Consider the following 22,753-nt stretch of genomic DNA (forward strand, 5'->3'; position numbering starts at 1 on the left):
AAAGAAAAGAAAAGAAAAGAAAAGAAAAGAAAAGAAAAGAAAAGAAAAGAAAGAAAAGGCAATGGACAACTAGGTGGCTGAGTGGATTGAGTTCAGGGACTGAAGTCAGGAAGACTAATCTTCCTGAGTTCAAATATAGCCTCAGACACAAGCTGTGTGACTCTGGGCAAGTCACTTAACCCTTCTTGCCTTCATTTGCTCATCTGTACAATGAACTGAAGAAGGAAATGGCAAACTGCTCCAGTGTCTTTGCCAAAAAAAATCCCAAATGGAATCACAAAGAATCAGATGTTGCTGAAAAATGAAAAATACTATCTTTACATGTAACTGAAAAATAAAATACTTTTATGATTTTTTTAAAAAGCTGCTGTTGGAGAAGGCAAAGCCAAGATGGTGCAGAAAAGGTAGTGATCAGGACAACTAGGTGGCACAGTAGATAGAGCACTGGCCCTGGATTCAGGAGGACCTAAGTTCAAATCCAGCCTCAGATACTTGATACTTACTAGCTGTGTGACTCTGAGCAAGTCACTTAACCCCAATTGCCCCAACCAAAAAAAAAAAGGTATTGACTTGGCTGAGTTCTCCCCCAAACCCCTCTGAACACCTTCAAATAATGCATTAAGACAATTCCTGGAACAGCAGAACCCACAAAAGGACAGGGTGAAATAATTTTCCAGTCAAAAACCACTAAGAAGTTTGGCAGAAAAGGTCTGTTACACCAGGGTAAGAGTGAAACACAATCTAGCACAAGCTGCACCAACACAGCCCCAGCCCCTGCAAACCAGGAGCAGGCCTTGGGAGCCACTGAATCAGCAGCAACAGTAGGTGCTCCCAGAGATCTCAGCCCACAGACAGGAAGGGGATCAAACAAACAGTCAGAAGGAGATTGTAGGGGTCTCTTTGCTAGCACAGAGGCTGTCTATACTTGGATCTGGGTAGCAGTCCTGGGAGGCAGTGCTTGATGGCTGGGTCCACAACAAAAGGGATGAGCTTGAGCAGCTTCTACATGAAAAGACTGGAAGGCATGGAATATGATTTTCCAGTTTACAAAGGAGGTAGAATTACAACCAAGAATCTCCTACCCAGCAAAACTGAATATAATCCTTTAGGGGGGGAAATGGATATTTAATGAAATAGAAGACTTTCAATCATTCTTGATGAAAAGAGCAGAGCTGAATAGAACATTTTACTTTGAAAAACAAGATTCAAGAGAATCATAAAGAGGTAAACAGAAAAGAGAAATCATAAGGGACTTAATAAGGTTAAACAGTTTACATTCCTATATGGGAAATTTATACTTTTACCTCCTAAGAACTTTCTCATTATCAGGGCAGTTAGAAGGAGTATATAGAGACAGAGGATGCAAGTATGAGTTGAATGTAAAGGTCTAACATTTTAAAAAATAAAATGAAAGGGTGAGAGGAATGCACTAGGAGAAAGGGAAAGGTAGAATGGGGCATAAAAGGCAAGAAAAAGCTTTTGAAGTGGAGGGGAAGATGGGAGAAATGGTGCTAGGTGCGTGGTGAGTGAACCTTTCTCTCATCTGAATTAGCTCAAAGACAGAATAATATACACACTCAATTGGGTACAGAAATCTATCTTACCCTATAGGAAATTAGTTTAGGAAGGGAATAAGAGAAGGGGGGCGGGGTGGTGATAAAAGAGAGGGCAGACTGGGAGAGGTGGTAGTCAGAAGCAAAACACTTTTGAGGAGGGACTGTGTAAAGGGAGAGAGAGAAGAGAATAAACAGAAGGGGAAATAGGATAGAGTTATCAATCATAATTGTGAAAAAAAAATTTGAAGCAAGTTTCTCTGAGAAAGGCCTCATTTCTCAAACATATAGAGAACTGATTGATAGAAATCGATAGAAAGAGCCATTCCCCTAATGATAAATAATTAAAAGATATGAAGTTTTCAGATGAAATAATCAAAGTTATCAATAGCAATATGAAAAAATGTTCTAAATCACTATTTATTGGATAAATGCAAACTAAAATAATTCTGAGGTACTGTACTACCTCATTATATTGGCTAATAGGACGGAAAAGGAAAATGACAAATGTTGGAGCAGATGTGGGGAAAATGAATGCATTGTTGGTGAAGTTGTGAACTGATTTCAACCATTCTGTAGAGCAACTTGGAACTATGCCCAAAGGGCTATAAAACCATAATCCCTTTGACCCAACAATACCACTACTAGGTCTGTGTCCAAAAAGGAAAAGGACCTATACGTATACAAAACTATTTATAGCAGCTCTTTTCTGGTGGCAAAGAATTGGAAATTGAGGGAATGCCCTTCAATAAGGGAATGGGTGAACAAATTGTGGTGTGTGACTGTGATGGAATACTATTGTGTTTTAAGAAATGATGAGTAGGGGTAGCTAGATGGCGCAGTGGATAGAGCACCGGCCCTGGAGTCAGGAGTACCTGAGTTCAAATACGGCCTCAGACACTTAACACTTACTAGCTGTGTGACCCTGGGCAAGTCACTTAACCCCAATTGCCTCACTAAAACAAAACAAAAACAAGAAATGATGAGTAGGATGCTCTCGGAAAAAATCTGGAAAGACTTATACAAGCTGATACGAAGTGAAATATACTGGGCACAAAGTAACAGCAATATTTTAAGATGATCAGCTCTGTGAACGGCTTAGCTATTCTCAGCAATACATGATCCAAAACAACTCTGAAAGACTTATGATGAAAAATGTTATCTGTCCCCAGACCAAAACCTAATGTGATTGAAGCATACTTTTTTTTACTTTCTTTATTTTTCTTGAGATTTTTTTTTGGTCTGTTTTCTTTTACAACATGACTAATTTGGAAATGTTTTGCATATATACATGTATAATGTATATCAAATTGCTTGCCTTCTCAATAAGGGGAGGTGGGAAGGGAGAGAATTTGGAACTCTAAGTTTTAAAAATGAATGTTAAAAACTGTTTTTACATGTAACTGAGGAAAAAATAGAATACTAAACCATGCAAAAAAAAACAGTTACTATTCAAGTTAAGAATAAAAATTACTTTAAGAATGAATAGTTCAAACATAATTATCACCATTTTCTTAGTCAGCAAACTGAGGCTTAGAAAAGTTAAGTGACTTTTCTGTGGTCTGACATCTAATAAGTGACAGAAGTAGGGATTTAACCCTAGATTAGGTGACTCCTACCTCAAAGCTCTTTCTTTTTTTTTTCCCCAAAGCTCTTTCAAAGAATCATATATGTAAAGCTGGAAGGAACCTCAAAAATCATTTAGCCCAAACCATTTAATTTTTAGATGAGGAAACAGACTGAGAGAGATTAAATAACCTACCCAATGTCACATAGGTACTAATTGGCAGCAATAGGATTTGAAGTTATGTCCTTCAATTCCAAACCCTGCACTGTGCACACTATATCATACTGCTTCCATTCTTTCCATTACTTCAAACCACCCTATTAGAATTAGGTAGGGACGGTGTTTTTTACTCGTCCTTGTTCCCTGAAGCACTCAGCACTAGACCTTGCACATTGTAGGTTAAATAAATGTATGATGAATTAATGAATTCTAGCTTGGAATTTCCAATGTTTATTCTAAAAAAGAGCTCCAATACTATAGTGTAAACCATAAAACAACAACAACAACAACCCAGACCCAGGGGTAAAAAATAGAAACTGAAAACACTATAGGAACTCAATAACAATAAAAGCAAATACATTAGGCCTTATAAATATTGAATATATTTACCCAGTTCATCTTGACAGAAACTGTCTGGAGGATTGATGTACTTCATGGTACTCACATCCAGTTTCCAATTGTGCTTTGTGCAACGAACAGACCTAGATGGGAAGGTTTATATTGGTAATAAACAGTAGGGAAAAAAATAAACAATAGAGACAGTGTTACTGGATGTCTTTTAAGGCAATATTGTTTTTAGCAGATTACTGGGACAACTTAAATGCATGATTTTTCTGATGAAATTAAACTAGATGATTCTGCAAATAAAACAATCAGAAAGTTGGGCTTTCAATAACCTTCCTCCTCTTCCCCCACCCCATCTCGCTGCCAAGATCCCTGGAACAGGGAATAGATATCATTGGTAATAGGTTATGATAAAAATGTGGGTGAGTACCATGTCTCAGAAGAGCATGTATTTTTTTTATTTTTTTAAAGTATCTTATTATTTTCCAGTCACATGTAAGGATAGTTTTCCACATTTGTTTTCATAGGATTTTTAATTCTAAATTTTTCTCCCCTCTCCCCACCCCCCCACTCCCGCCCTCTTCCCCAAGACAGAAAGCAATCTGGTATAGGTTACATATGTATAATCACATAAAACATATTTCTGCATTAGTGATATTGTGAAAGAAGAATCTGAGCACAAGGAAAAAACCTCAAAAAAGAAGGGGGAAAAAAAGCCAAGAAGTAGAAACAGTATGGTTCAATCTGTATTCAGAATCCACAGTTCTTTTTTCTGGATGTGGAGAACATTTTCTATCATGAGTTCTTTGAAATTGTTTTGGATCATTGCACTGCTGAGAAGAGCCAAGTCTACCACAGTTGATCATCACACAATGTTGCTGTTACTATGTACAATGTTCTCCTGGTTCTGCTCCTCTCAGTCAGCATCAGTTCATGTAAGTCCTTCTGGGTCTCTCTGAACTGCTGCTTACTGTTTCTTACAGCATAGTAGTATTCCATTACATTCATATACCACAACTTGTTTAGTCCTTCCCCACTTGATGGGCATTCCCTCGATTTCCAATTCTTTGCCACCAAAGAGAGCTGCTATAAATATTTTTATATTTTTGTACATGTGGGTCCTTTTCCCTCTTCTATGATCTCTTTAGGATACAGACCTAGTAGTGGTATTACTGGGTCAAAGGGTATGAACAGTCCCATAGCCCTTTAGGCATACATAGTTCCAAATTGCTCTCCAGAATGGTTGAATCAGTTAGCAGCTCCACCAAAAATGCGTTAGTATTCCAATTTTTTCCATAGCTTCTCCAACATCAGAAGAGTATATATTTAGGAAATAAGAAAATAGTCTGTACATAGCATAGTTTCTAGTGCTATGCTAATATGGGGAAGAGTGTTGACCTTGGATGGAACAAATATTTCTAGAAATAGAAATGTCTGTCTAGATCTATGATGATGAGTCTACATAATCCTCCACTCAAACTCCAAACCACAAGCCATGGGCTACATACTAGGTAGGTATGCCACTGGGTAGAGGGCTACCCTTTCATAGAGGGAGGCCCATCTCAGCTTTTTCAGTTTCAGAACACTAAATAAGGAAGCCTTAAAAGTAATATACCCAGGATGTCAGGCAAGAGATATTTTTATACAGAAACTGCTCTAACTGGTATATTTTTATTTCTTTTCTTACAAAACATGCTGGAGAGTTAGGCGCTTTTTTTCCCATCTTCCATTTCTTCCTTGCCTCCCCCCAACTCTACCCAAGTATTAATGAAAAAAAGAATAATTTATTAAGGCACTGTGCTAGGCACTGAGATCAAAGAATAAAATAATCCTTATGTACAAGAAAGTTACATTCTAATAAAAGATGAGATAAAAATATGGGGGTGGGGGTTGCTGAGGATTATATATTTGATCCTGGAAGTGGTGATTGTTATTCAATGGAGTTTGTTGAGTAGGGCTGGTGACCTGTAATTTAAAGAGATCAATTTGACAGCTAAGTGACGTGGAAAGAGGTCCACCAGCAGGTTATTAAATTGGCCAGGTATGAAGTGATAAGAGCCTATACCAGGGTGGTGATAGTGTCACAGGAGATAAGAAAGCATAAAGGAGAGATCTTGCAAAGGGTAAATCAATAGTACATGGGTGGGAGGGGGGCAGGCTGTGTGTGTGGGGGGGGGGACTAAAGATGACACCTAGTTTGTGAGCCTGGGTGACTTGGAGGATTATGGGGCCCTTGGCAGTGATAGGGAAGTTTAGAAGGTAAGAAAGTTTGAGGAGAAAGATAATGAGCTCAGTTTGGGACACGCTGAGTATAAGATATTTACAGGACATCAAATAAAGTGGAAGGTGTGAGGTAGTATAGTAGAAAGCAGAAAGTACTGTCTCTGAACTTAAAGGATGTGAGTTCAAATCCTACATCCGATACTTACAGTTTGAGTTGTTTCAGTCAGTCTGACTCTGTGATCCCATTGGGGGTTTTCTTGGCAAAAATACTGGAATGGTTTGCCATTTCCTTTTGTGACTTTAGCTGAGTGATTTATCCTTCCTTGAGCCTAGTTTCCTCATAAATAAAATGAAGTAGAACTAGTTGGTCTCAGGTCTCTTCTAGCTCCTTATCTTATGACACCACTTATAAATTTATGTTAGATTATTTTGTGACCTCGGTTTTCCAGTAGACTATGACATTGTGCTTTGTTTTTTTAAGACAAAGGGGGAGAGATGGAATGATAGTGGTAGTTGTCACCTCTTAACAGTTCCCTAAAGCTGAGAGAAATGAGGGAAAGAAGTGGTGTGGGGAAGTGATCTAAGATGAACTTATGAAAGCTCTAGATTAAAATAGGATATTAAGATGGAGAATGACAGTCTTGCAGTTTCCTCTGAGGTACAACTAGGACTTGGTAGGGGGCAGTGAGGTGATGCAGTGGATAGAGCACTTAGGCTTAGAACCATGAAGACTTACCTTCATGAGTTAAAATCCAGCCTCAGACAAATTGTGATAGGTGGATGCAATGAAACATTATTAAACCATAAGAAATTATAATACAAGGAACTCAGAGAAAATTGGCAAGTCATTTAACCCAGCTTGCCTTAGTTTCTCATCCATAAAATAACCTGGAGAAGGAAATGGCAAACCAATCTAGTATCTTTGCAAAGAAAACCCCAAATGGGGTCATGAAGAGAAGAGTTGGACAGGAGTGAAATGACTCAATAATAAGAAGGACCATTAACATCAATTGTCCCATTCCGAGGTCTGTGTATTCTATCAGTGGGTGGGGGAATGGGTGGAGACCAGGAAGAGACTTGAATTTGCTTCTTTCTGAAAAAAGAAAGGATGAAACCCATGGACCAGGAATAAAAAGAGTAGAATATGGGGGCAGCTAGGTGGCGCAGTGGATAGAGCACCAGCCCTGTAGTCAGGAGTACCTGAGTTCAAATCCGGCCTTAGATACTTAATACTTATTAGCTGTGTGACCCTGGGCAAGTCACTTAACCCCAATTGCCTTACTAAAAATAAAAAAGAGTAGAAGATTTGGGCAAGGGCTATTTCTTAGTGTTGTTTTTGTTGTTTGGTCATATCCAATTCTTCATGATGACATTTGGTGTTTTCTAGGCAAAGATACTGATTATTTTGCAATTTCCTCCTCCAGCTCATTTTACAGATGAGGAACTGAGGCAAACAGGGTTAGGTGACTAGCCCAGGGTCACACAGCTAACAAGTGTCTAAGTACAGATTTAAACTCAGGTCGTCTTAATTTAGGGTCCCATGCTCTATCCACTGAGCCACCTAGCTGCCTCCAGGGCTAATTCTAAAAGAAGTTGAAGAGTGTGAGTGAATAGGAGAAACCTAAGAAAGGTCAGGACCTACCTCCATGTACATTTTTATTGAAAACTAGGACTTATATATTCCCTTTTGGGGGAGCTGATTTCCCTTTTTGTTTCCTTGTAGTTTGTTATTTTTTGTTTGTTTTAGCATAGATTCATTCTTGGGGGAGGGGCAATGAAGGTTAAATGACCAGGGTCACACAGTGTGGGAAAATATGGGCCCCCCTCAAAAGCAGATTGAAGTTGTCTGGGGAATGTCTGGGAGGTGAATTTCAGCTGGGAGAAGGGTGCTTACCAATGGCTCCTTTCCTCCCCCTCCCCAGCAATCAGGATCATATGGTGAGAGAGACCCAGGGCTGGCCACAGGAGGGAGGAGTTTAGAGGGCTGCCCCTTTGACTATACTGCATTCCGATTGGCTAAGCATTTGGAGCCAGTGTCTTGGCTAGAAGATTGTAACTGAGGAAGGGCAGAGCCAGCCTGTTAAGAGATAAAAGGGCTCCAGAGCTCACTGCCATTTCCATTAGGGAGCTGGCCCATTTGCTCTAGAAATGTGTAAATAAAGACCTTTGATACTTCTCCAACACTGAGTCCCAGAAATTTTTAAGTGAAATTTCTCACAATTTGTTTCTCACACACAGCTAGTAAGTGTTAAGTGTCAGAGGCTACATTTGAACTCAGGTACTCCTGAATTCAGGGTTGATGCTTTATCCACTGTGCCACCTAGTTGCCCTGCCCCCAGATTCATTCTTTAAACATAATATAAAACTGCTGGGGAGGAGACCACCCCCCCACACACACCCCAGATCTGTCCATTATGCAACATGTAGTCTTTAAAAGTTGCCTGGGATCACTAAGAGTTTAAGGAACATGTCTATGATCACACAGCCAGCATGTATCAAATGCAGAACTTGACCCCAGATTTCATGACTCTGAGACTAGCTGTCTCTCCATTATGTTCTTAGCAATAAAAGCCCTTTAAGAAAACCCAAAGATGTGATGACTACTCTTCAGGGAAATAACTGAGTAAGGAAGAAGTTGGAAATCAGCTTCCCCTTCTTCAGGAGAACTGATCAAGAGGACCATAGGTCACAATAGAAGGAGTTGCAATAATTATCAAAGGGGGTAGGGCAGAGTTGGGAACAAGCTGTATTTAGAGATATAAGCAAGTAAAGGGTAGAGAACCAGCCTGGGACCAAGAAACAGAGCCAGAAGTTAAACACCTGTAGCAGCTGGCCTAGATAAATTCTCCCTTGTCTCTTACCCCTTGAGAAGGCAGCTCTCACAAGTACAGGTGATGGAGGTGGCCAGAAGGGTTAACAGAGGAACTAAGACTAAGATAACCACAAATTTACTGAGCTCTGACTGATTCCCAACCTCCTCTCCATTCCCAGGCCAATGAATTGCCTGGAGCTGACCAATCTTTGTCAATTCCAGATTCCTGATATGGATCTCCCCCAAACAAACTATCTTGTCTCACTAGTTTAAACATGTTTTAGGAACATGCGTAGAAGGACAAAGTGTGTTCTTAAGTTCACCTTATGACGTTTAGACCTCAAAAACACACCCCTACTCTCTGTTACCTTCTCTCTAAAATTAGGGGGTTGGTCTATATGGTTTCTAAGGACCCTTCTAGCTTCAGATCTTAGATGGCCAAATGATGCAGTCAGATGTCTGCATTCTATGATGGGGGGGGGGGCGCGGAAGAGCCACCTCTTTACCATTGCCCATTGGAGTTTGAGTAGTCACAACAAAGGCTGATATTTACATAGCACTAATATGCTTTGGAAGCTCTAATTAAATTTTTCCAACAGTCCTGCCAAGGATTATTATTCTGGCTCTATATATGAGGAAAGAACCTAAGAAAGGGTACAGGCAGCTTTTACCAATAAAATACCAATATCCAGTAATAACAATAACTAACATTTATATCTGTAAAATGAGCTGGAGAAGGAAATGGCAAACCATTCCATTAGCTTTGCCAAGAAAACCCCAAATGGAGTCACAAATAGTCAGACACAACTAGAATAAATGAACAACAATTTACTTATTGCATTTATTAGGTATTAATTGCATGCAAAGCACTGTGCTTTTAAATATTTCTTTCATTACATATCCTATCTTATTAAGGTAGAAAGTAAAGAAGAGATAAGATAAGAGTCTGGGCAGCTAGAAGGCACAGTGCATAGAGCACTGGGCCTGGAGTCAGGAAGACTCATCTTCATGAATCCAAAATCTACCCTCAGACACTTATTAGATATGTGACCCTGGGCAAGTCATTCAGCCCTGTTTGCTTCAGTTTCCTCATCTGTAAAATGAATTGGAGAAGAAAATGGCAAACCTCTCCAGTATCTTTGCCAAGAAAACACCAAATGGGGTCACATGACTGAAACAACTGAACCACAAAAATGTGTCAGGCACTGTGCTAAGCACTTTACAATTATTATTATCTCATTTAGTCCTCACAATAACCCTGGAAAGTAGGTGCTGTTATTTTTATTTGTATTATTATTATTATTATTTTTGCAGAGTAATGGGTGTTAAGTGACTTTCCCAGGGTCACACAGCTAATGTCAATTGTCTGAGCCAAATTTGAACTCAGGTCCTCCTGAATCCAGGACCTGTGCTTTATTCACTGTACCACTTAGCTACCCCCAAGTGCTCTTATTTTAATGGATGAGGAAACTGAAGCAAAAAGGTTAAGTGACTTGCTTAGAGTCACACAGCTATTAAGTGTCTGAGACTGGATTTGAACTGAGGTCTTCATGACTCCAGGCCTGAACTACCTGGATGCCCCTGGTAAGTCTCAGAACCCCTCCCAATCTTTGCTTTTTCCACTATGCCCCCCTAAATTCCACATCCTTGTGTAATGGTGGGAAATGGGGTATGGGTTGGGGTTAGGAGTTGGGGTTCTTAGGAATTCCTCTTTAAAGAATTCCACCCTCTTGCACACAAAAAGTAGTTAGAATAAGGTGGTAGTTTATTTAGGAGCAAGGGAAGGGAAGGGTGGGGGGAGGGAAACCATGAAAGAAATCCTTGGACTTTTTCATGGGGAGATTGGCATAAAGCACATGGCTCAGAGGTACATCTCCTCTAACAGGAGACTGGAAGGTACTTTTATAGAGGACTGATGGGGGTGGACCATCTGCCTGTGAAAAGTTCCTCTAGTGAAAGAGGACCATCCCCCACTGGTGGTAGCTGGGGGAATTGGGTGAGGAATGGAGGACCATCCCCCACTGGTAGTGACTAGAGGAATTGGGTGAGGGGTGGCTACAGATCCCTCTTCAGAACACAAAGGCCACAGCCACACCCAAATTTATCTACCCAGGGTAAGGGAGACCAGAATGAAGGGCAGGAATCCCAAGCTAGCTCAGTCCGATTTGGTTCAGCTTATCTCTCTAGGTGTTATCTGTCCTCTGGTTTAGTTTCTCAAGGAGAAGCTTCCTTGATGTGCCCCAGAGAACTTCTGGGGTGCTCTGCACCCCATGACACTTGGAACAAAAAATATCTTTTCATAAAAGCTCTTGATACCTAGCCCCATAAGACTGCTTGCCTTTGGGCAGCAGATAAGTGCATCGTGCACCTGCCTCATACTCTGAGGTCTGGTAGAGCCTCACTTGGTGTAAGGCCCATTGCTTGTCAGTCAGTGAATGAGTGATGAGGATTATGAGTTCCAGCAGGCCTCTGGAGAATAAAGGGACTGATGACAAATGTGTAGCACAGAGAATTTGAACTAGAGCTCTGAGCTGCCCTAATTCCTGGTTCTGGGCTGTCAGCAGGGAGGTGAACTGCCCATGTTCTGGGTGAAGGGTGTGTATCACCCACATCTTGAGGAAATGGGAGAAACTTTCAATACTGTGCTTTTGTTTTGTGTGCACAGGTAACCTCTGCCTCCACCCAAGAGAACTGGTAGAAGAGAAGCTAAAGGAAGTTTTGGCACCAGAGATGGCTTTTCCCCCTCCATTTACAAAAAGCTTTTGAACATTAAAAAAAAAACATCTATTAAGGCAAACACTTCCTAATGCCTAACAGAATAAGAGGTTGTACAAGAAACTGCAAATCTCTATTGTAGGCATAACTTCTTGAGCAAAAGAAATTTTCCTTTCCCAACTTTAAATTGAAAAGGGGCAGGGGAGGGGGTAGAAATGAGAGAGAGCGCGCGTGCGAGAGAGAGAGAGAGAGAGAGAGAGAGAGAGAGAGAGAGAGAGAGAGAGAGAGAGAGAGAGAGAGAGAGAGAGTGCACAACACTGAGACACAAACGGTATAACATTAGTTCTTTAGAGCAGAATGATTTTTGTTCAATTTTGCCATCTTTAAATATTTCTTCCTCATCCCACACCTTTCTGCAGCCAGATTTTTATTGTATGCTAAGACTCCAGCAAGAAAACAAAGTGCCCAGTTTACCTTCCATCTAAATCTTCGATATCTTTTATAAAGAATCCTCCTTGGTGTTTGCACATGTTCTTGCATGCCCGAAGGTGGTCTTTATCTTTGTATAAGATGTAGTTTTTGCCACTGCTCTTATTCCGAAAAAAATTGATTCCTTCTTTAAGCCCAACAACTTCCAGAGGTGTTAGAGACAATAGGATCTCTGCAGTCTGCTCCTTGCTATTGAGAGATGAATTGTAAATGGTGGAGTGGAGAGAGAGAGAGAGATGAATAATGTTAAAGTTTTAAGTATTAAATGTTGGAACAAGTTTGATGACTTAGACCATAACAACTTAGAGCTCAGGTTTAGGACCTTCTCTTAACTACCACCACCACCACCACCACCACCACCAAAACTTTTCCCTCCCAAATACCTACGAATTAAAGTTTCCCTCCCTGGCACACACATATAAACATACATTCCTACAAATACAAATACACACACACACAGACACACACACACATACACCATCTCTTTCATAAAACATATATCGTTCTAAGATGTGACATCTCATTTCAAAAGAGTTCTGTTTCCAAAGACTTTCACCTAAGCATTGTGTTGTTTAAAAATCTAAGTGTGGGTTCTAATCTGTTCCTCCAGTTTTGGGGAAAACTGGCTAAAATCACTGATAAATTCACCAAGAGTTTAGGCTTTTAAGGGTTTATTAAAAGATATAAGATAGTAAAGAGAAAGATTGAGAACAGATTCCTTATAGCATGGAAATCCTAGCCTTCCTAACTGCCCACATGAAGTCCTGCCACCAAGCCAAAGAGGGAGATTCTGTCCACTGGCCTCAACTTCCTCCTTCCTGTCCCCCTCCCAGAAATGGGAGGTTCTTCAAGTTGATTGACTGAGAGGGGTCTCCTTGATGCCTCGGTCCATGGCCTCTGAGAATACACTGACCTCAGGGCTATCTAATCATCTTTAAGTGGGTACTTAGTAGTTCCTTATTCGCACCCAATTCAAACACAACTAAGTCAATCAAGTCAGACCCCTGGGCGTCTACCAAATTCCATTATCTTAACAGCATTCAAATTTAGACCTTACTCACCTCTGCTGAAGGCCCCTCACCACTCTTCTATACCCTGTGCCCCTCATCCATGCTTACTTGTCCATTGTCTCCAAATTGGCTCTTCTCCTTTTTTCTTTCAAATGAATAACCTTTCAATGTTGCCACTAATGACTATGTGCTTCAGTACTTTAAGATTTCAGTGTATTTGTTTCTGGAAAAGATAAAGCATACAGTATTATCATCCACACATACACTGTGGTGCTCCTAATGCTTTCATTTCAAGAGCTTACAATTAACTTTGTTCTATCTTCGTCTTTCTCAAGGAAATTACAGAGCAAATAATCCTGGGACTCCAACTTCTATGAGCACCTCTCTCTAAGGAAAAAAATGAACTAAGACAGCATTGTCACTTTTTTTGGACAACAAAGATCTCAGGGAAGCATCCTGAATATAGCATGAGTCTCTGATTAATGAGACTACCAAAGAAATAAAAGAAAAAAAGAAAATATGTACAAAATATTTACAAAAAAATTTATAGGAGCTCTTTTTATGGTGGCAAAGAATTGAAAACTGAGAGAATACCTATGAATTTGGGAATGGCTAAATAAGTTGTGGTTTATGACTATTTGCTGTAAGAAATGATGAGCTCGATAGTTTCAGAAAAACCTGGAAAGACCTATATGAACTGATACATAGTGAAGTGAGCAGAACCAGGAGAACAATGTATACAGTAACAGTAATTTTGTAATAATAATCAACTATGAAAGACTTAGCTACTATAATCAATACAATGATGCAACACAACTTCAAAGAACTCAGGGTTAACATTGCTATCTACCTCCAGAAAAAGAAAGGGGGGGGGTAGTAAATTAAACTTATGTTTGGGTTCTGTAGTAGAAAACACCACATAAACTACTTCTTCATTCAACAGCTAGAGATACATGTAAACAGCTGAGTATAGTTTCTTTCTTCAAAATAGATTTTCATTGCTGTTGCTGTCTGACACAGAAAACAATTTATTTGAAATGTCATTTGGACAAATGTGGAAATATGTTTAATATGATTGCACTGTGTAACCTACATCAGATTGCTTGCTGTCTTTGGGAGAGGTGAGGGAAGTGAGGGAGAGAGAAAAATTTGAAACTCAAAATCTTACAAAAATGAATGTTGAAAACTATCTTTACATGTAATTATGAAAAAATAAAATACTATTAAATGAAGAGAAAAAAGAAAAAAAGAAAAATGAAATGCCATTTGACCACCATCTGAAAAAGATACTGTGGAGTTAATTTTGGCTCCAATACTGAGCCAAAGGAAGTGGAACACCCACGTGATTTCCACATGAACTGGTCCCCAAAATGCTTTGCTTTAGTTGCCTGATTAACACAGTAGCAGGTACAGAAGCAGCTTTTGATAAGTACTTCTCTGTGTCAAGAACCAAGAAAAATAAGGCCATACTTCCTGTTTTCTCACACTCCAGTTGGTCATCTGAAACAAAAACTAATAATTTATGGTAAAATTCAGGTCTCAATCTACACTCAACTCTCTATGGGTTAAGATTTGGACAGTAATCAACCATTTATTTCTTTTTAAATTTTGAGTTCCAAATCTTTTCCCTCCATCACATCCCCCCCCACCCACTGAGAAGGTAAGCAACATATCAATTATACGTATGAAATCATGCAAAATTTATTTCCATATTAGCAGTGACTCCCCAAAAAATCAAAAAAAAAAAAGAGAGAGAGAGAAAATTATACTTCAATTTGCACTCTGAGGTCATCAGTCCTTTCTCTGGAGGCAGATTACATGTTTTCATCATGAGTCCTTTGCAGTTGATCATTGTACTAATAAGAGTAATCAAGTCTTTCACAGTTGATCATCATTACAACATTGCTATTACTGTGCACAATGATCTTCTGGTTCTTCATGTTGTATCAGTAAATAGAGGTCCTCCCATGTTTTTCTGAAACCACCCTCTCATCATTTTCCACAACACCATAGGACATTATCACAATTACATGCCACAACTTGTTCAATCATTCCCCAATTGATAAGCATCCCCCTCAGATTCCAATTCTTTGTTACCACAAAAAGAGCTTCTTATAAATATTGTTGCATGTATAAGTCTTTTTCTTTTTTCTTTGATGTCTTTGGAATATAGACCTAGCAGTGGTATGCTGGATCAAAGGGTATGTATAGTTTGACAGCCTTTTGGGTATAGTTCCAAATTGTCCTCTAGAGCAGTTGGACCAATTTACAACTTCAGTAATACTTCAGTGTTCCTAGTTTCCCACATCCTCTCCAGCATTTGTCATTTCTTTTTTTCTTTCTTTTTTTTTTTTTTTTGGTGAGGTAGTTGGGGTTAAGTGACTTGCCCAGGGTCACACAGCTAGGGTCAAGTGTCTGAGGCTGGATTTGAACTCGGGTCCCCCTAAATCCAGGGCCGGTGCTCTATCCACTGTGCCACCTAGCTGCCCCAACATTTGTCTTTTTTTTTTTTGGTAGTATTTTTGTTTTTAATCCATTCTGCTCTCCACTTCCCTTTTATGGGTGATTTTATCCCATTCACATTCACAGTTATGATTACTGTGTATTTCTTTCTATGCTTCTGACTGACACCTCCCCTAATCTGCTCTCCCTTCTGTCAGTCCCTCCTTCTCTTATTCCCTATCCCTACTTCCCTGTGGCATAAGATTGATTTCTATACCCAATTGAGTATGTATGTTATTCCCTCTTTAGCTAATTCTTTTTTTTTTAAATGAAGTATTTTATTTATTTTTTTCCCGTTACATGTAAAGATAGTTCTCAACTTTTGTTTATACAAGCTTTACAATTTCAGATTTTATATATATATATATATATATATATATATATATATACACACACATAATAACATTAATCCTATTTCTGCATTAATCATGTTATAAGAGAAAAAATCAGAGCAATGATGAAAAACCTCAAAATAGAAAAATACAATAGCACCAAAAACAAAAGAAATAGTATGGTTCATTCAGCATCTATACTCCACAGTTCTTTTTTTTTTTTTCCTGGATTTGGAGATCCTTCTCCATCATGAGTTCCCTGGAACCCTTCAGTACCATTGCATTGGTGAAAAGAATATAGTCCATCACAGTAGATCAACACACAATGTTGATGATACTGTGTACAATGTTCTTCTGGTTTTGCTCATCTCACTCATCATCAGCCCATGCAAGACCCTCCAGGTTTCTCTGAACTCCTCCTGCTCATCATTTCTTACAACACAATAGTATTCCATTACATTCATATACCACAACTTGTCCAACCATTCCCCAATTGATGGGCATCCCCTCAACTTCCAATTCCTTGCCACAACATAAAGAGCAGCTATAAATATTTTTGTACATGTGGGTCATTTTCCCTTTTTCATGATCTCTTTGGGGAAAATACCCAAAAGTGGTATTGCTGGGTCAAAGGGTATGCACAGCTTTATAGCCCTTTGGGCATAATTCCAAATTGCTCTCCAGAATGGTTGGATCAGTTCACAGCTCCACCAACAATGCATTAGTGTTCCAATTTTTCCATAGCTTCTCCAACATTTATTATTTTACTTTTTTGTCATTTTAGCAAATCTGATAGGTGTCAGGTGATAACTCAGAGTTGTTTTAATTTGCATCTCTCTAATCATTAGTTATTTACATTTGTCATTTCTGATGGGTATGAGTTGTTTCATTTGCTTTCTCTCATCAATAGTGATTTAAATCATTTTTTCATATGACTATAAAAAGCTTTGATTTCTCCTTCTGAAAAATGCATGTTCATATCCTTTGACCATTTATCAATTGGGAAATGGCTTTAATTTATATGCATTTGACTCAATTCCCCATATATTTGAGAAACAAAGTCTTTTTTCAGAGAAACTTGCTATAAAAATTGTTTATATTATTTCATTGACTATGGTACCTTTTGGCAAAATATAGTTTTCCTGATTATTTCTTTTAATTAGGTCTCTTTTTGCTTTTGCTTTGAGATCATGATTGCTACCTTTGCCTTTTTTACTTCAGTTGAATAAAGCATAATAGATTCTTCTCCAGCACTTTATTTAACCTTAGGTGTGTCTTTCTGTTTCAAGTGTGTCTCTTGTAAACAACATATTGTTGGATTCTGGTTTCTAATCCATTCTGCTATCTGCTTCCATTTTATGGGTGAGCTTATTCCACTCATATTCACATTTATGGTTACTGTGTATTTCCCTCATCCTATTTCCTTCTGTTTATACTTTTTTTTATCTCTTGCTTTATCCTACCCATCCTCAAAAGTCTGTTTTGCTTTTGACCACTTATTCCCTTAATCTGCTTTCCCTTTTATTATTCCTGCTCCCATATCTCTCATCCCCTTCCCCTCCTAATTTCCTATTGAGTAAGACATTTCTGTACCCAACTCAATGTGAATATATATTCTTCCACGGGGCAGCCAGGCAGCACAGTGAATAAAGCACCAGCCTTGGATTCAGGAAGATCTGAGTTCAAATCTGACCTCAGACACTTGACACTTACTAGCTGTGTGACCCTGGGCAAGTCACTTAACCCTCATTGCCCTGCAAAAGTGAAAATTAAAACAACAACAAAAAGAATATATATTCTTCCATCTTTGAACCAATTCTTATGAGAATAAGGTTCAAGTATTGCTCACCACATGCTCCACCCCCCAAACCCCTGCCCCACCATCTTGCCCTTCCCTATAAAAGCTTTTCCTTGCATGACTCTTTTATATGAGAAAATTTTACCCCATTCTATCTCTCTTCCCCCTTCTCCCAGTACATTCCTGTTTTTCACTCCCTCATTTTTTTGGGGGGAGGGGGCAAGGAATTATCCCAACATAATTGACTCAGCTCCATGCCTTCTATCTATGTAGACTCCTTCTAACTGCTCTAATAATGATAAAGTCCTTAGGAATTACATGTATCATCTCCCCACAGAGAAATATAAAGAGTTTAACTTTATTGAGTCATTTATACTTACTCTTCCATGTTTACCTTTTCATGTTTCTTTTGAGTCTTGTGCTTGAATATCAAATTTTCTTTTCAGCTTTGATCTTTTCATCAAGAATCCTTGAAGGCCCTCTATTTCATTAAATATCCAAACCCCCTCCCCCCAAAAGTAGTATACTCAGGTTTTGTTTTTGTTTTTGTTTTTTGTTTTTGTTTGGGGGGGGGGCAATGAGGGTTAAGTGAATTGCCCAAGGTCACACAGCTAGTAAGTGTCAAGTGTCTGAGGCTGGATTTGAACTCAGGTCCTCCTGAATCCAAGGCCAGTGCTTTATCCACTGCGCCACCTAGCTGCCCCAGTATACTCAGTTTTGCTGGATAGGTTATTCTTGGTTGTAATCTTAGTTCCTTTGCCTTTTGGAATATTATATTCTAAGCCCTCTGTTTCTTTAATGTGGAAACTGTTAAATCTGTGATTTTGACTGTGGTTTCATGATATTTGAATTATTTCTTTCAGACTACTTGTAATATTTTCTCCTTGACCTGGGAATTCTAGAATTTGGCTATCATATTTCCAGGAGCTTTCATTTTGGGATCTCTTTCAGGAGGTGATCAGTGGATTCTTCCAACTTCTATTTTACCCTCAGGATCTAAGATATTAGGGAAGTTTCCCTTAATAATTTCTTGGAATATGATTTCTAGGCTTTTTTTTTTTATCATGGCTTTCAGGTAGTCCAATAATTCTTGAATTATCTCTCTTCAAACTATTTTCTAGGTCAGTTGTTTTAAAATGAGAGAGTTCACATTTTCTTCTTATCTTTTAATTTGTTTGATTTTGTTTTATTTTTTCTTGCTGTCTCATGGAGTCATTACTTTTGACTTGTTCAATTTTAATTTTTAAGGAATTATTGTCTTCATTGAGCTTTTGTATCTCTTTTTTCATTTGGCCAATTCTGCTTTGTAAGGAGTTCTTTTTTTCAGTGAATTTTTGTGCCTCCTTTTCCATTTGGCCAATTCTGTCTTTAAGGTATTATTTTCTTCAGAATTTTTTGTGCCTTTTTAAAATAAATCTGTTAATTCTCTTTTCATAATTTCCTTCATGACGCTCATTTCTTTTCCCAATTTTTCTCTATCACTTTTTTCTCTTTCTTTAACTCTTGGAATTGATTCAGGAATTTTTGGGCTTGGGCCCAATTAGCATTTTTCTTTGAGCTGTTCCTCTTTCCCCTCCTATTTCTGCCCTCCCCTCTATCAGCCCCACCCTTCCCTTTTCTTTTCCCTTTCCCCTCCTATTTCACTATAGAGTAAGATAAAATTCTATAACCAAAGGAGCATTAAGAGTTATTATAGGGGCAGCTAGATGGCACAGTGGATAGAGCACCGGCCCTGGATTTAGAAGGACCTGAGTTTAAATCCGGCCTCAGACACTTGACACTTACTAGCTGTGTGACCCTGGGCAAGTCACTTAACACCCATTGCCCCTCAAAAAAAAATTCTATACCCAACTGAATGTGTATTCCTCTTTGAATTAAATCCAATGGGAGTAAGGTTCAAATAATGCTTTGAATTACTCAAATAATTTTTTTCCAGCTCTATACCTTCTTTCCCTCTACTATAATAGGTCTTTTGTACTTCTTCATGTAATATAATTTACCCTATTCTGCCTCTCCTTTTCTTCTTCTCCCAGTACTTTTTTACCCCTTAATTATTTTTTATATCATTATGTCAAAGTGAACTTATATACATATCTTCTATCTATGTATACTCCTGTCCTAAATATAGTTTTCAAGACTTACAAGTATCATCTTCCCATGGAGGGATATAAATAGTTTAACCTTATTTAATAACATGTTGCTTTTTACATGTTTACCTTTTTATCGTTCTCTTGAGTCTTGTATTTGAAGATTGAATTTTCTGTTCAACTTTGGTCTTTTTATCTGGAAAGCTTAAAATCCCCTACTTCATGGAATATCCATCTTTTCTCCTAAAAGATTAAGATCAGTTTTTCTGGGTAGATGATTCTTGATTGTTATCCAGGCTCCTTTGCCTTCCAAAATATCATATTCTTTTTTTTTTTTGGGGGGGGGGGTGGTGGTGAGGCAATTGGGATTAAGTGACTTGCCCAGGGTCACACAGCTAGTAAGTGTTAAGTGTCTGAGGCCGGATCTGAACTCAGGTCCTCCTGAATCCAGAGCCGGTGCTCTATCCACTGTGCCACCTAACTGCCCCTAGGCTCTTTTTTTTTTAATCATGGTTTTCAGGTACTCCAAGAATTTTTAAATTATCTCTCCTGGATCTATTTTCCAGGTGGGCTGTTTTTCCAAGGAGATGTTTCACATTGCCCTCTATTTTTTTTATTCATTTTGATTTGCTTTATTGTGTCTTGATTTCTCATAAAGTTATTAGCTTTTATTTGCTCAATCCTAATTTTTAAGCAATGATTTTTTTCAGAGAGCTTTTGTACCTCCTTTTCCATTTGGTCAATTTGGCTTTTTAAGCTGTTGACTTTTTTTCATGACCTTCCTCCATCACTCTCATTTCTCTTTCCATTTTTTCCTCTACCTCTCTTACTTTATCTTCAAAGTCTTTTTTGAGGCCTGATTTAACATTGTTTATGAGGCAAACCAGGGAGACTTGCTCAGGAAATTTCCTGGCTTCTCTCCTCTATCTTGGCTCCTCCTCCTCTTTGAGCCTTTCCCTGCAGCTGTTTTTACATTATTGTCTTTTTATTTTATGTGTTGGTTTTCTTTAACACCAAAATAGCTTATAGTTTTACCTTGAATTTTACTTTGAACTTTATGTTAAAGTTGGGCTCTACTCACCTGAAAGTGGGGAGGCACTGTTCCAAATTTCAGGCTTTTTCACACTCCTATTTTTACACTACTGTTTTGGGGGTGTACAATGTTCCTCTCTGCCTTAGAACTGTGACCAGGGCCCTTGTTCCCTTGTGACCAACTACAAACACTTCTCTCCACCCTCAAACTGTGACACAGAACTATGTATACGCAATAGAGTTCAGCACCAGCTGCACCCAGTGACTTTTCTTGGCTCTGCCACTGCAAAAGTTGATCTAAGGCATTTTTAAAAGGTGTTTAGGCTTACTAGCTGTGTGACCCTGGGCAAGTCACTTAACCCTCATTGCTCCACCAAAATAAATAAATAAATAGGTTGTTTAGAGGGGAATGTTGAGAGAGTTCAGTGGCATTACTGCCTGTAATCCACTCTCTTGTTTTCCAAGTTTGAGAATGGCTTTCATACCAACTGTGGTAAGAAACCACAGTAATTTTTTTTTTCCTTTCTTTTCTTTTTTTTTTTTTGAGGCAATGAGGGTTAAGTGACTTGCCCAGGGTCACACAGCTAGTTAAGTGTCGAGTGTTTGAGGCTGGATTTGAACTCAGGTCCTCCTGAATCCAAGGCCTGTGCTTTATCCACTGCACCACCTAGCTGCCCCCAAAACCACAGTAATTTCTAACCTTTATATAGTTCTCTAAGGTTTGCAATGATAGATATATCATGTCATTTGATCCCTACAATAACTCTTTTTTATTTATTTTTTGGGGGTGAAACAATTGGGATTAAGTGACTTGCCCAGGGTCATGCAGCTAGTAAGTGTCAAGTGTCTGAGGTCAGATTTGAACTTAGGTACTCCTGACTCCAGGGCCGGTGCTCTATCCACTGCGCCATCTAGCTGCCCCTATAATAACTCTTAATGGAGTACTACTACCTCCATTTTATAGATGGAGAAATGGAAACTCCAAGAAGTTAAATTCCAGAAAGGCTAGGTGTTGAAGTTGACAGTAAACTAGTCTTGCTGCCAGGAGAGATCTGGTTCTGACACTTAGCTGTATGACCATGGTCAAGTACTTTAACCTCCTTCTAAGCCTCAGTCTTCTCTGTACAATGGAGATGATAATACCTATCTCACAGGGCTGTCATGAGGATGGAAGAAGATAATATGTATGAAATTCTTTGCAAACCCTTAAAGTTCTCTATGAAATCAGTTATCATTTCCCAGGGTCCCATGCCAATGAAGATGGGATTTAAATGCAGTTCTCTGTTGACTCCACATCCAGTGTTCTAGCACAGAAAACTGCCTTTCAGTTCATGTGAGGAAGCTTTGTTGCTGCCTATCATTTGTCATATTTTTTAATTGAAAGTAATTTCAATACTTTTTCATATTTTGATCTGTTGGGAGAAATGTGAAATACATTGTTGGGCAAATAAGAACCCTTCTCTGAAACTAAGTGCCCATTATGAGAATCACTATAGTTCCTTATAGAGGGATAGAAAATGTTTTGGTTTTTCTACCAAGTATTACTAAACTGTAGAAAATAACAACTGAAGGCAAAAAAGAAAAAGAAAGAAAGAAAAAGAAAAAACATAAGTGTGGGTTTTGTCCTTGATAAAGAAAAACAAAATATTCAACTCAATTTTCTTAGTGCTCCTCATTTTATATATTGTCTCCTCTGAAGTGCATAATCATATTCAGATCATCTATACCCTAAAAAAAAACCCTACCCAAAACAAAACCTGGACATACCCTCAAACCATTATTATTATCTCTTCTCTCTTTTACAAATTCCTAGAAAATGTCAGCTACAGGACAAAAAAGGAAAATGACAATTGTTTTGGTTTTTGTTTGTTTTTGTGGAACAATGAGGGTTAAGTGACTTGCCCAGGATCCCACAGGTAGTAAGTGTCAAATGTCTGAGGCTGGATTTGAACTCAGGTCCTCCTGAATCTAGGGCCAGTGCTTTATCCACTGCACCACCTAGCTGCCCCCCAAAATGACAATTGTTGAAGGAGCTATTCAGTCAGAGCTAGTTCTGGGGGTGTGCAAAT

General features: G+C 38.7%; 1 protein-coding gene across 1 annotated transcript in view; it reads right to left on the bottom strand.

Annotated features, from left to right (window-relative positions):
• The window catches only part of LOC122734527 (cytidine monophosphate-N-acetylneuraminic acid hydroxylase-like), a 106,314-nt gene that overhangs the window by 78,312 nt on the left and 5,249 nt on the right, over positions 1 to 22,753 (bottom strand). The window contains exons 2-4 of the mRNA XM_043975414.1: positions 12,985 to 13,156; positions 11,909 to 12,112; positions 3,730 to 3,821 (exon numbers count right to left, since the gene is read on the bottom strand). Coding sequence (XP_043831349.1) covers positions 3,730 to 3,821; positions 11,909 to 12,112; positions 12,985 to 13,031 — 343 coding nt within the window. The 5' untranslated portion in view covers positions 13,032 to 13,156. The remainder of the gene's footprint in view (positions 1 to 3,729; positions 3,822 to 11,908; positions 12,113 to 12,984; positions 13,157 to 22,753) is intronic.

Source organism: Dromiciops gliroides, chromosome 1, assembly GCF_019393635.1.
Source record: "Dromiciops gliroides isolate mDroGli1 chromosome 1, mDroGli1.pri, whole genome shotgun sequence".
NCBI classification, from domain to species: Eukaryota; Metazoa; Chordata; class Mammalia; order Microbiotheria; family Microbiotheriidae; genus Dromiciops; species Dromiciops gliroides.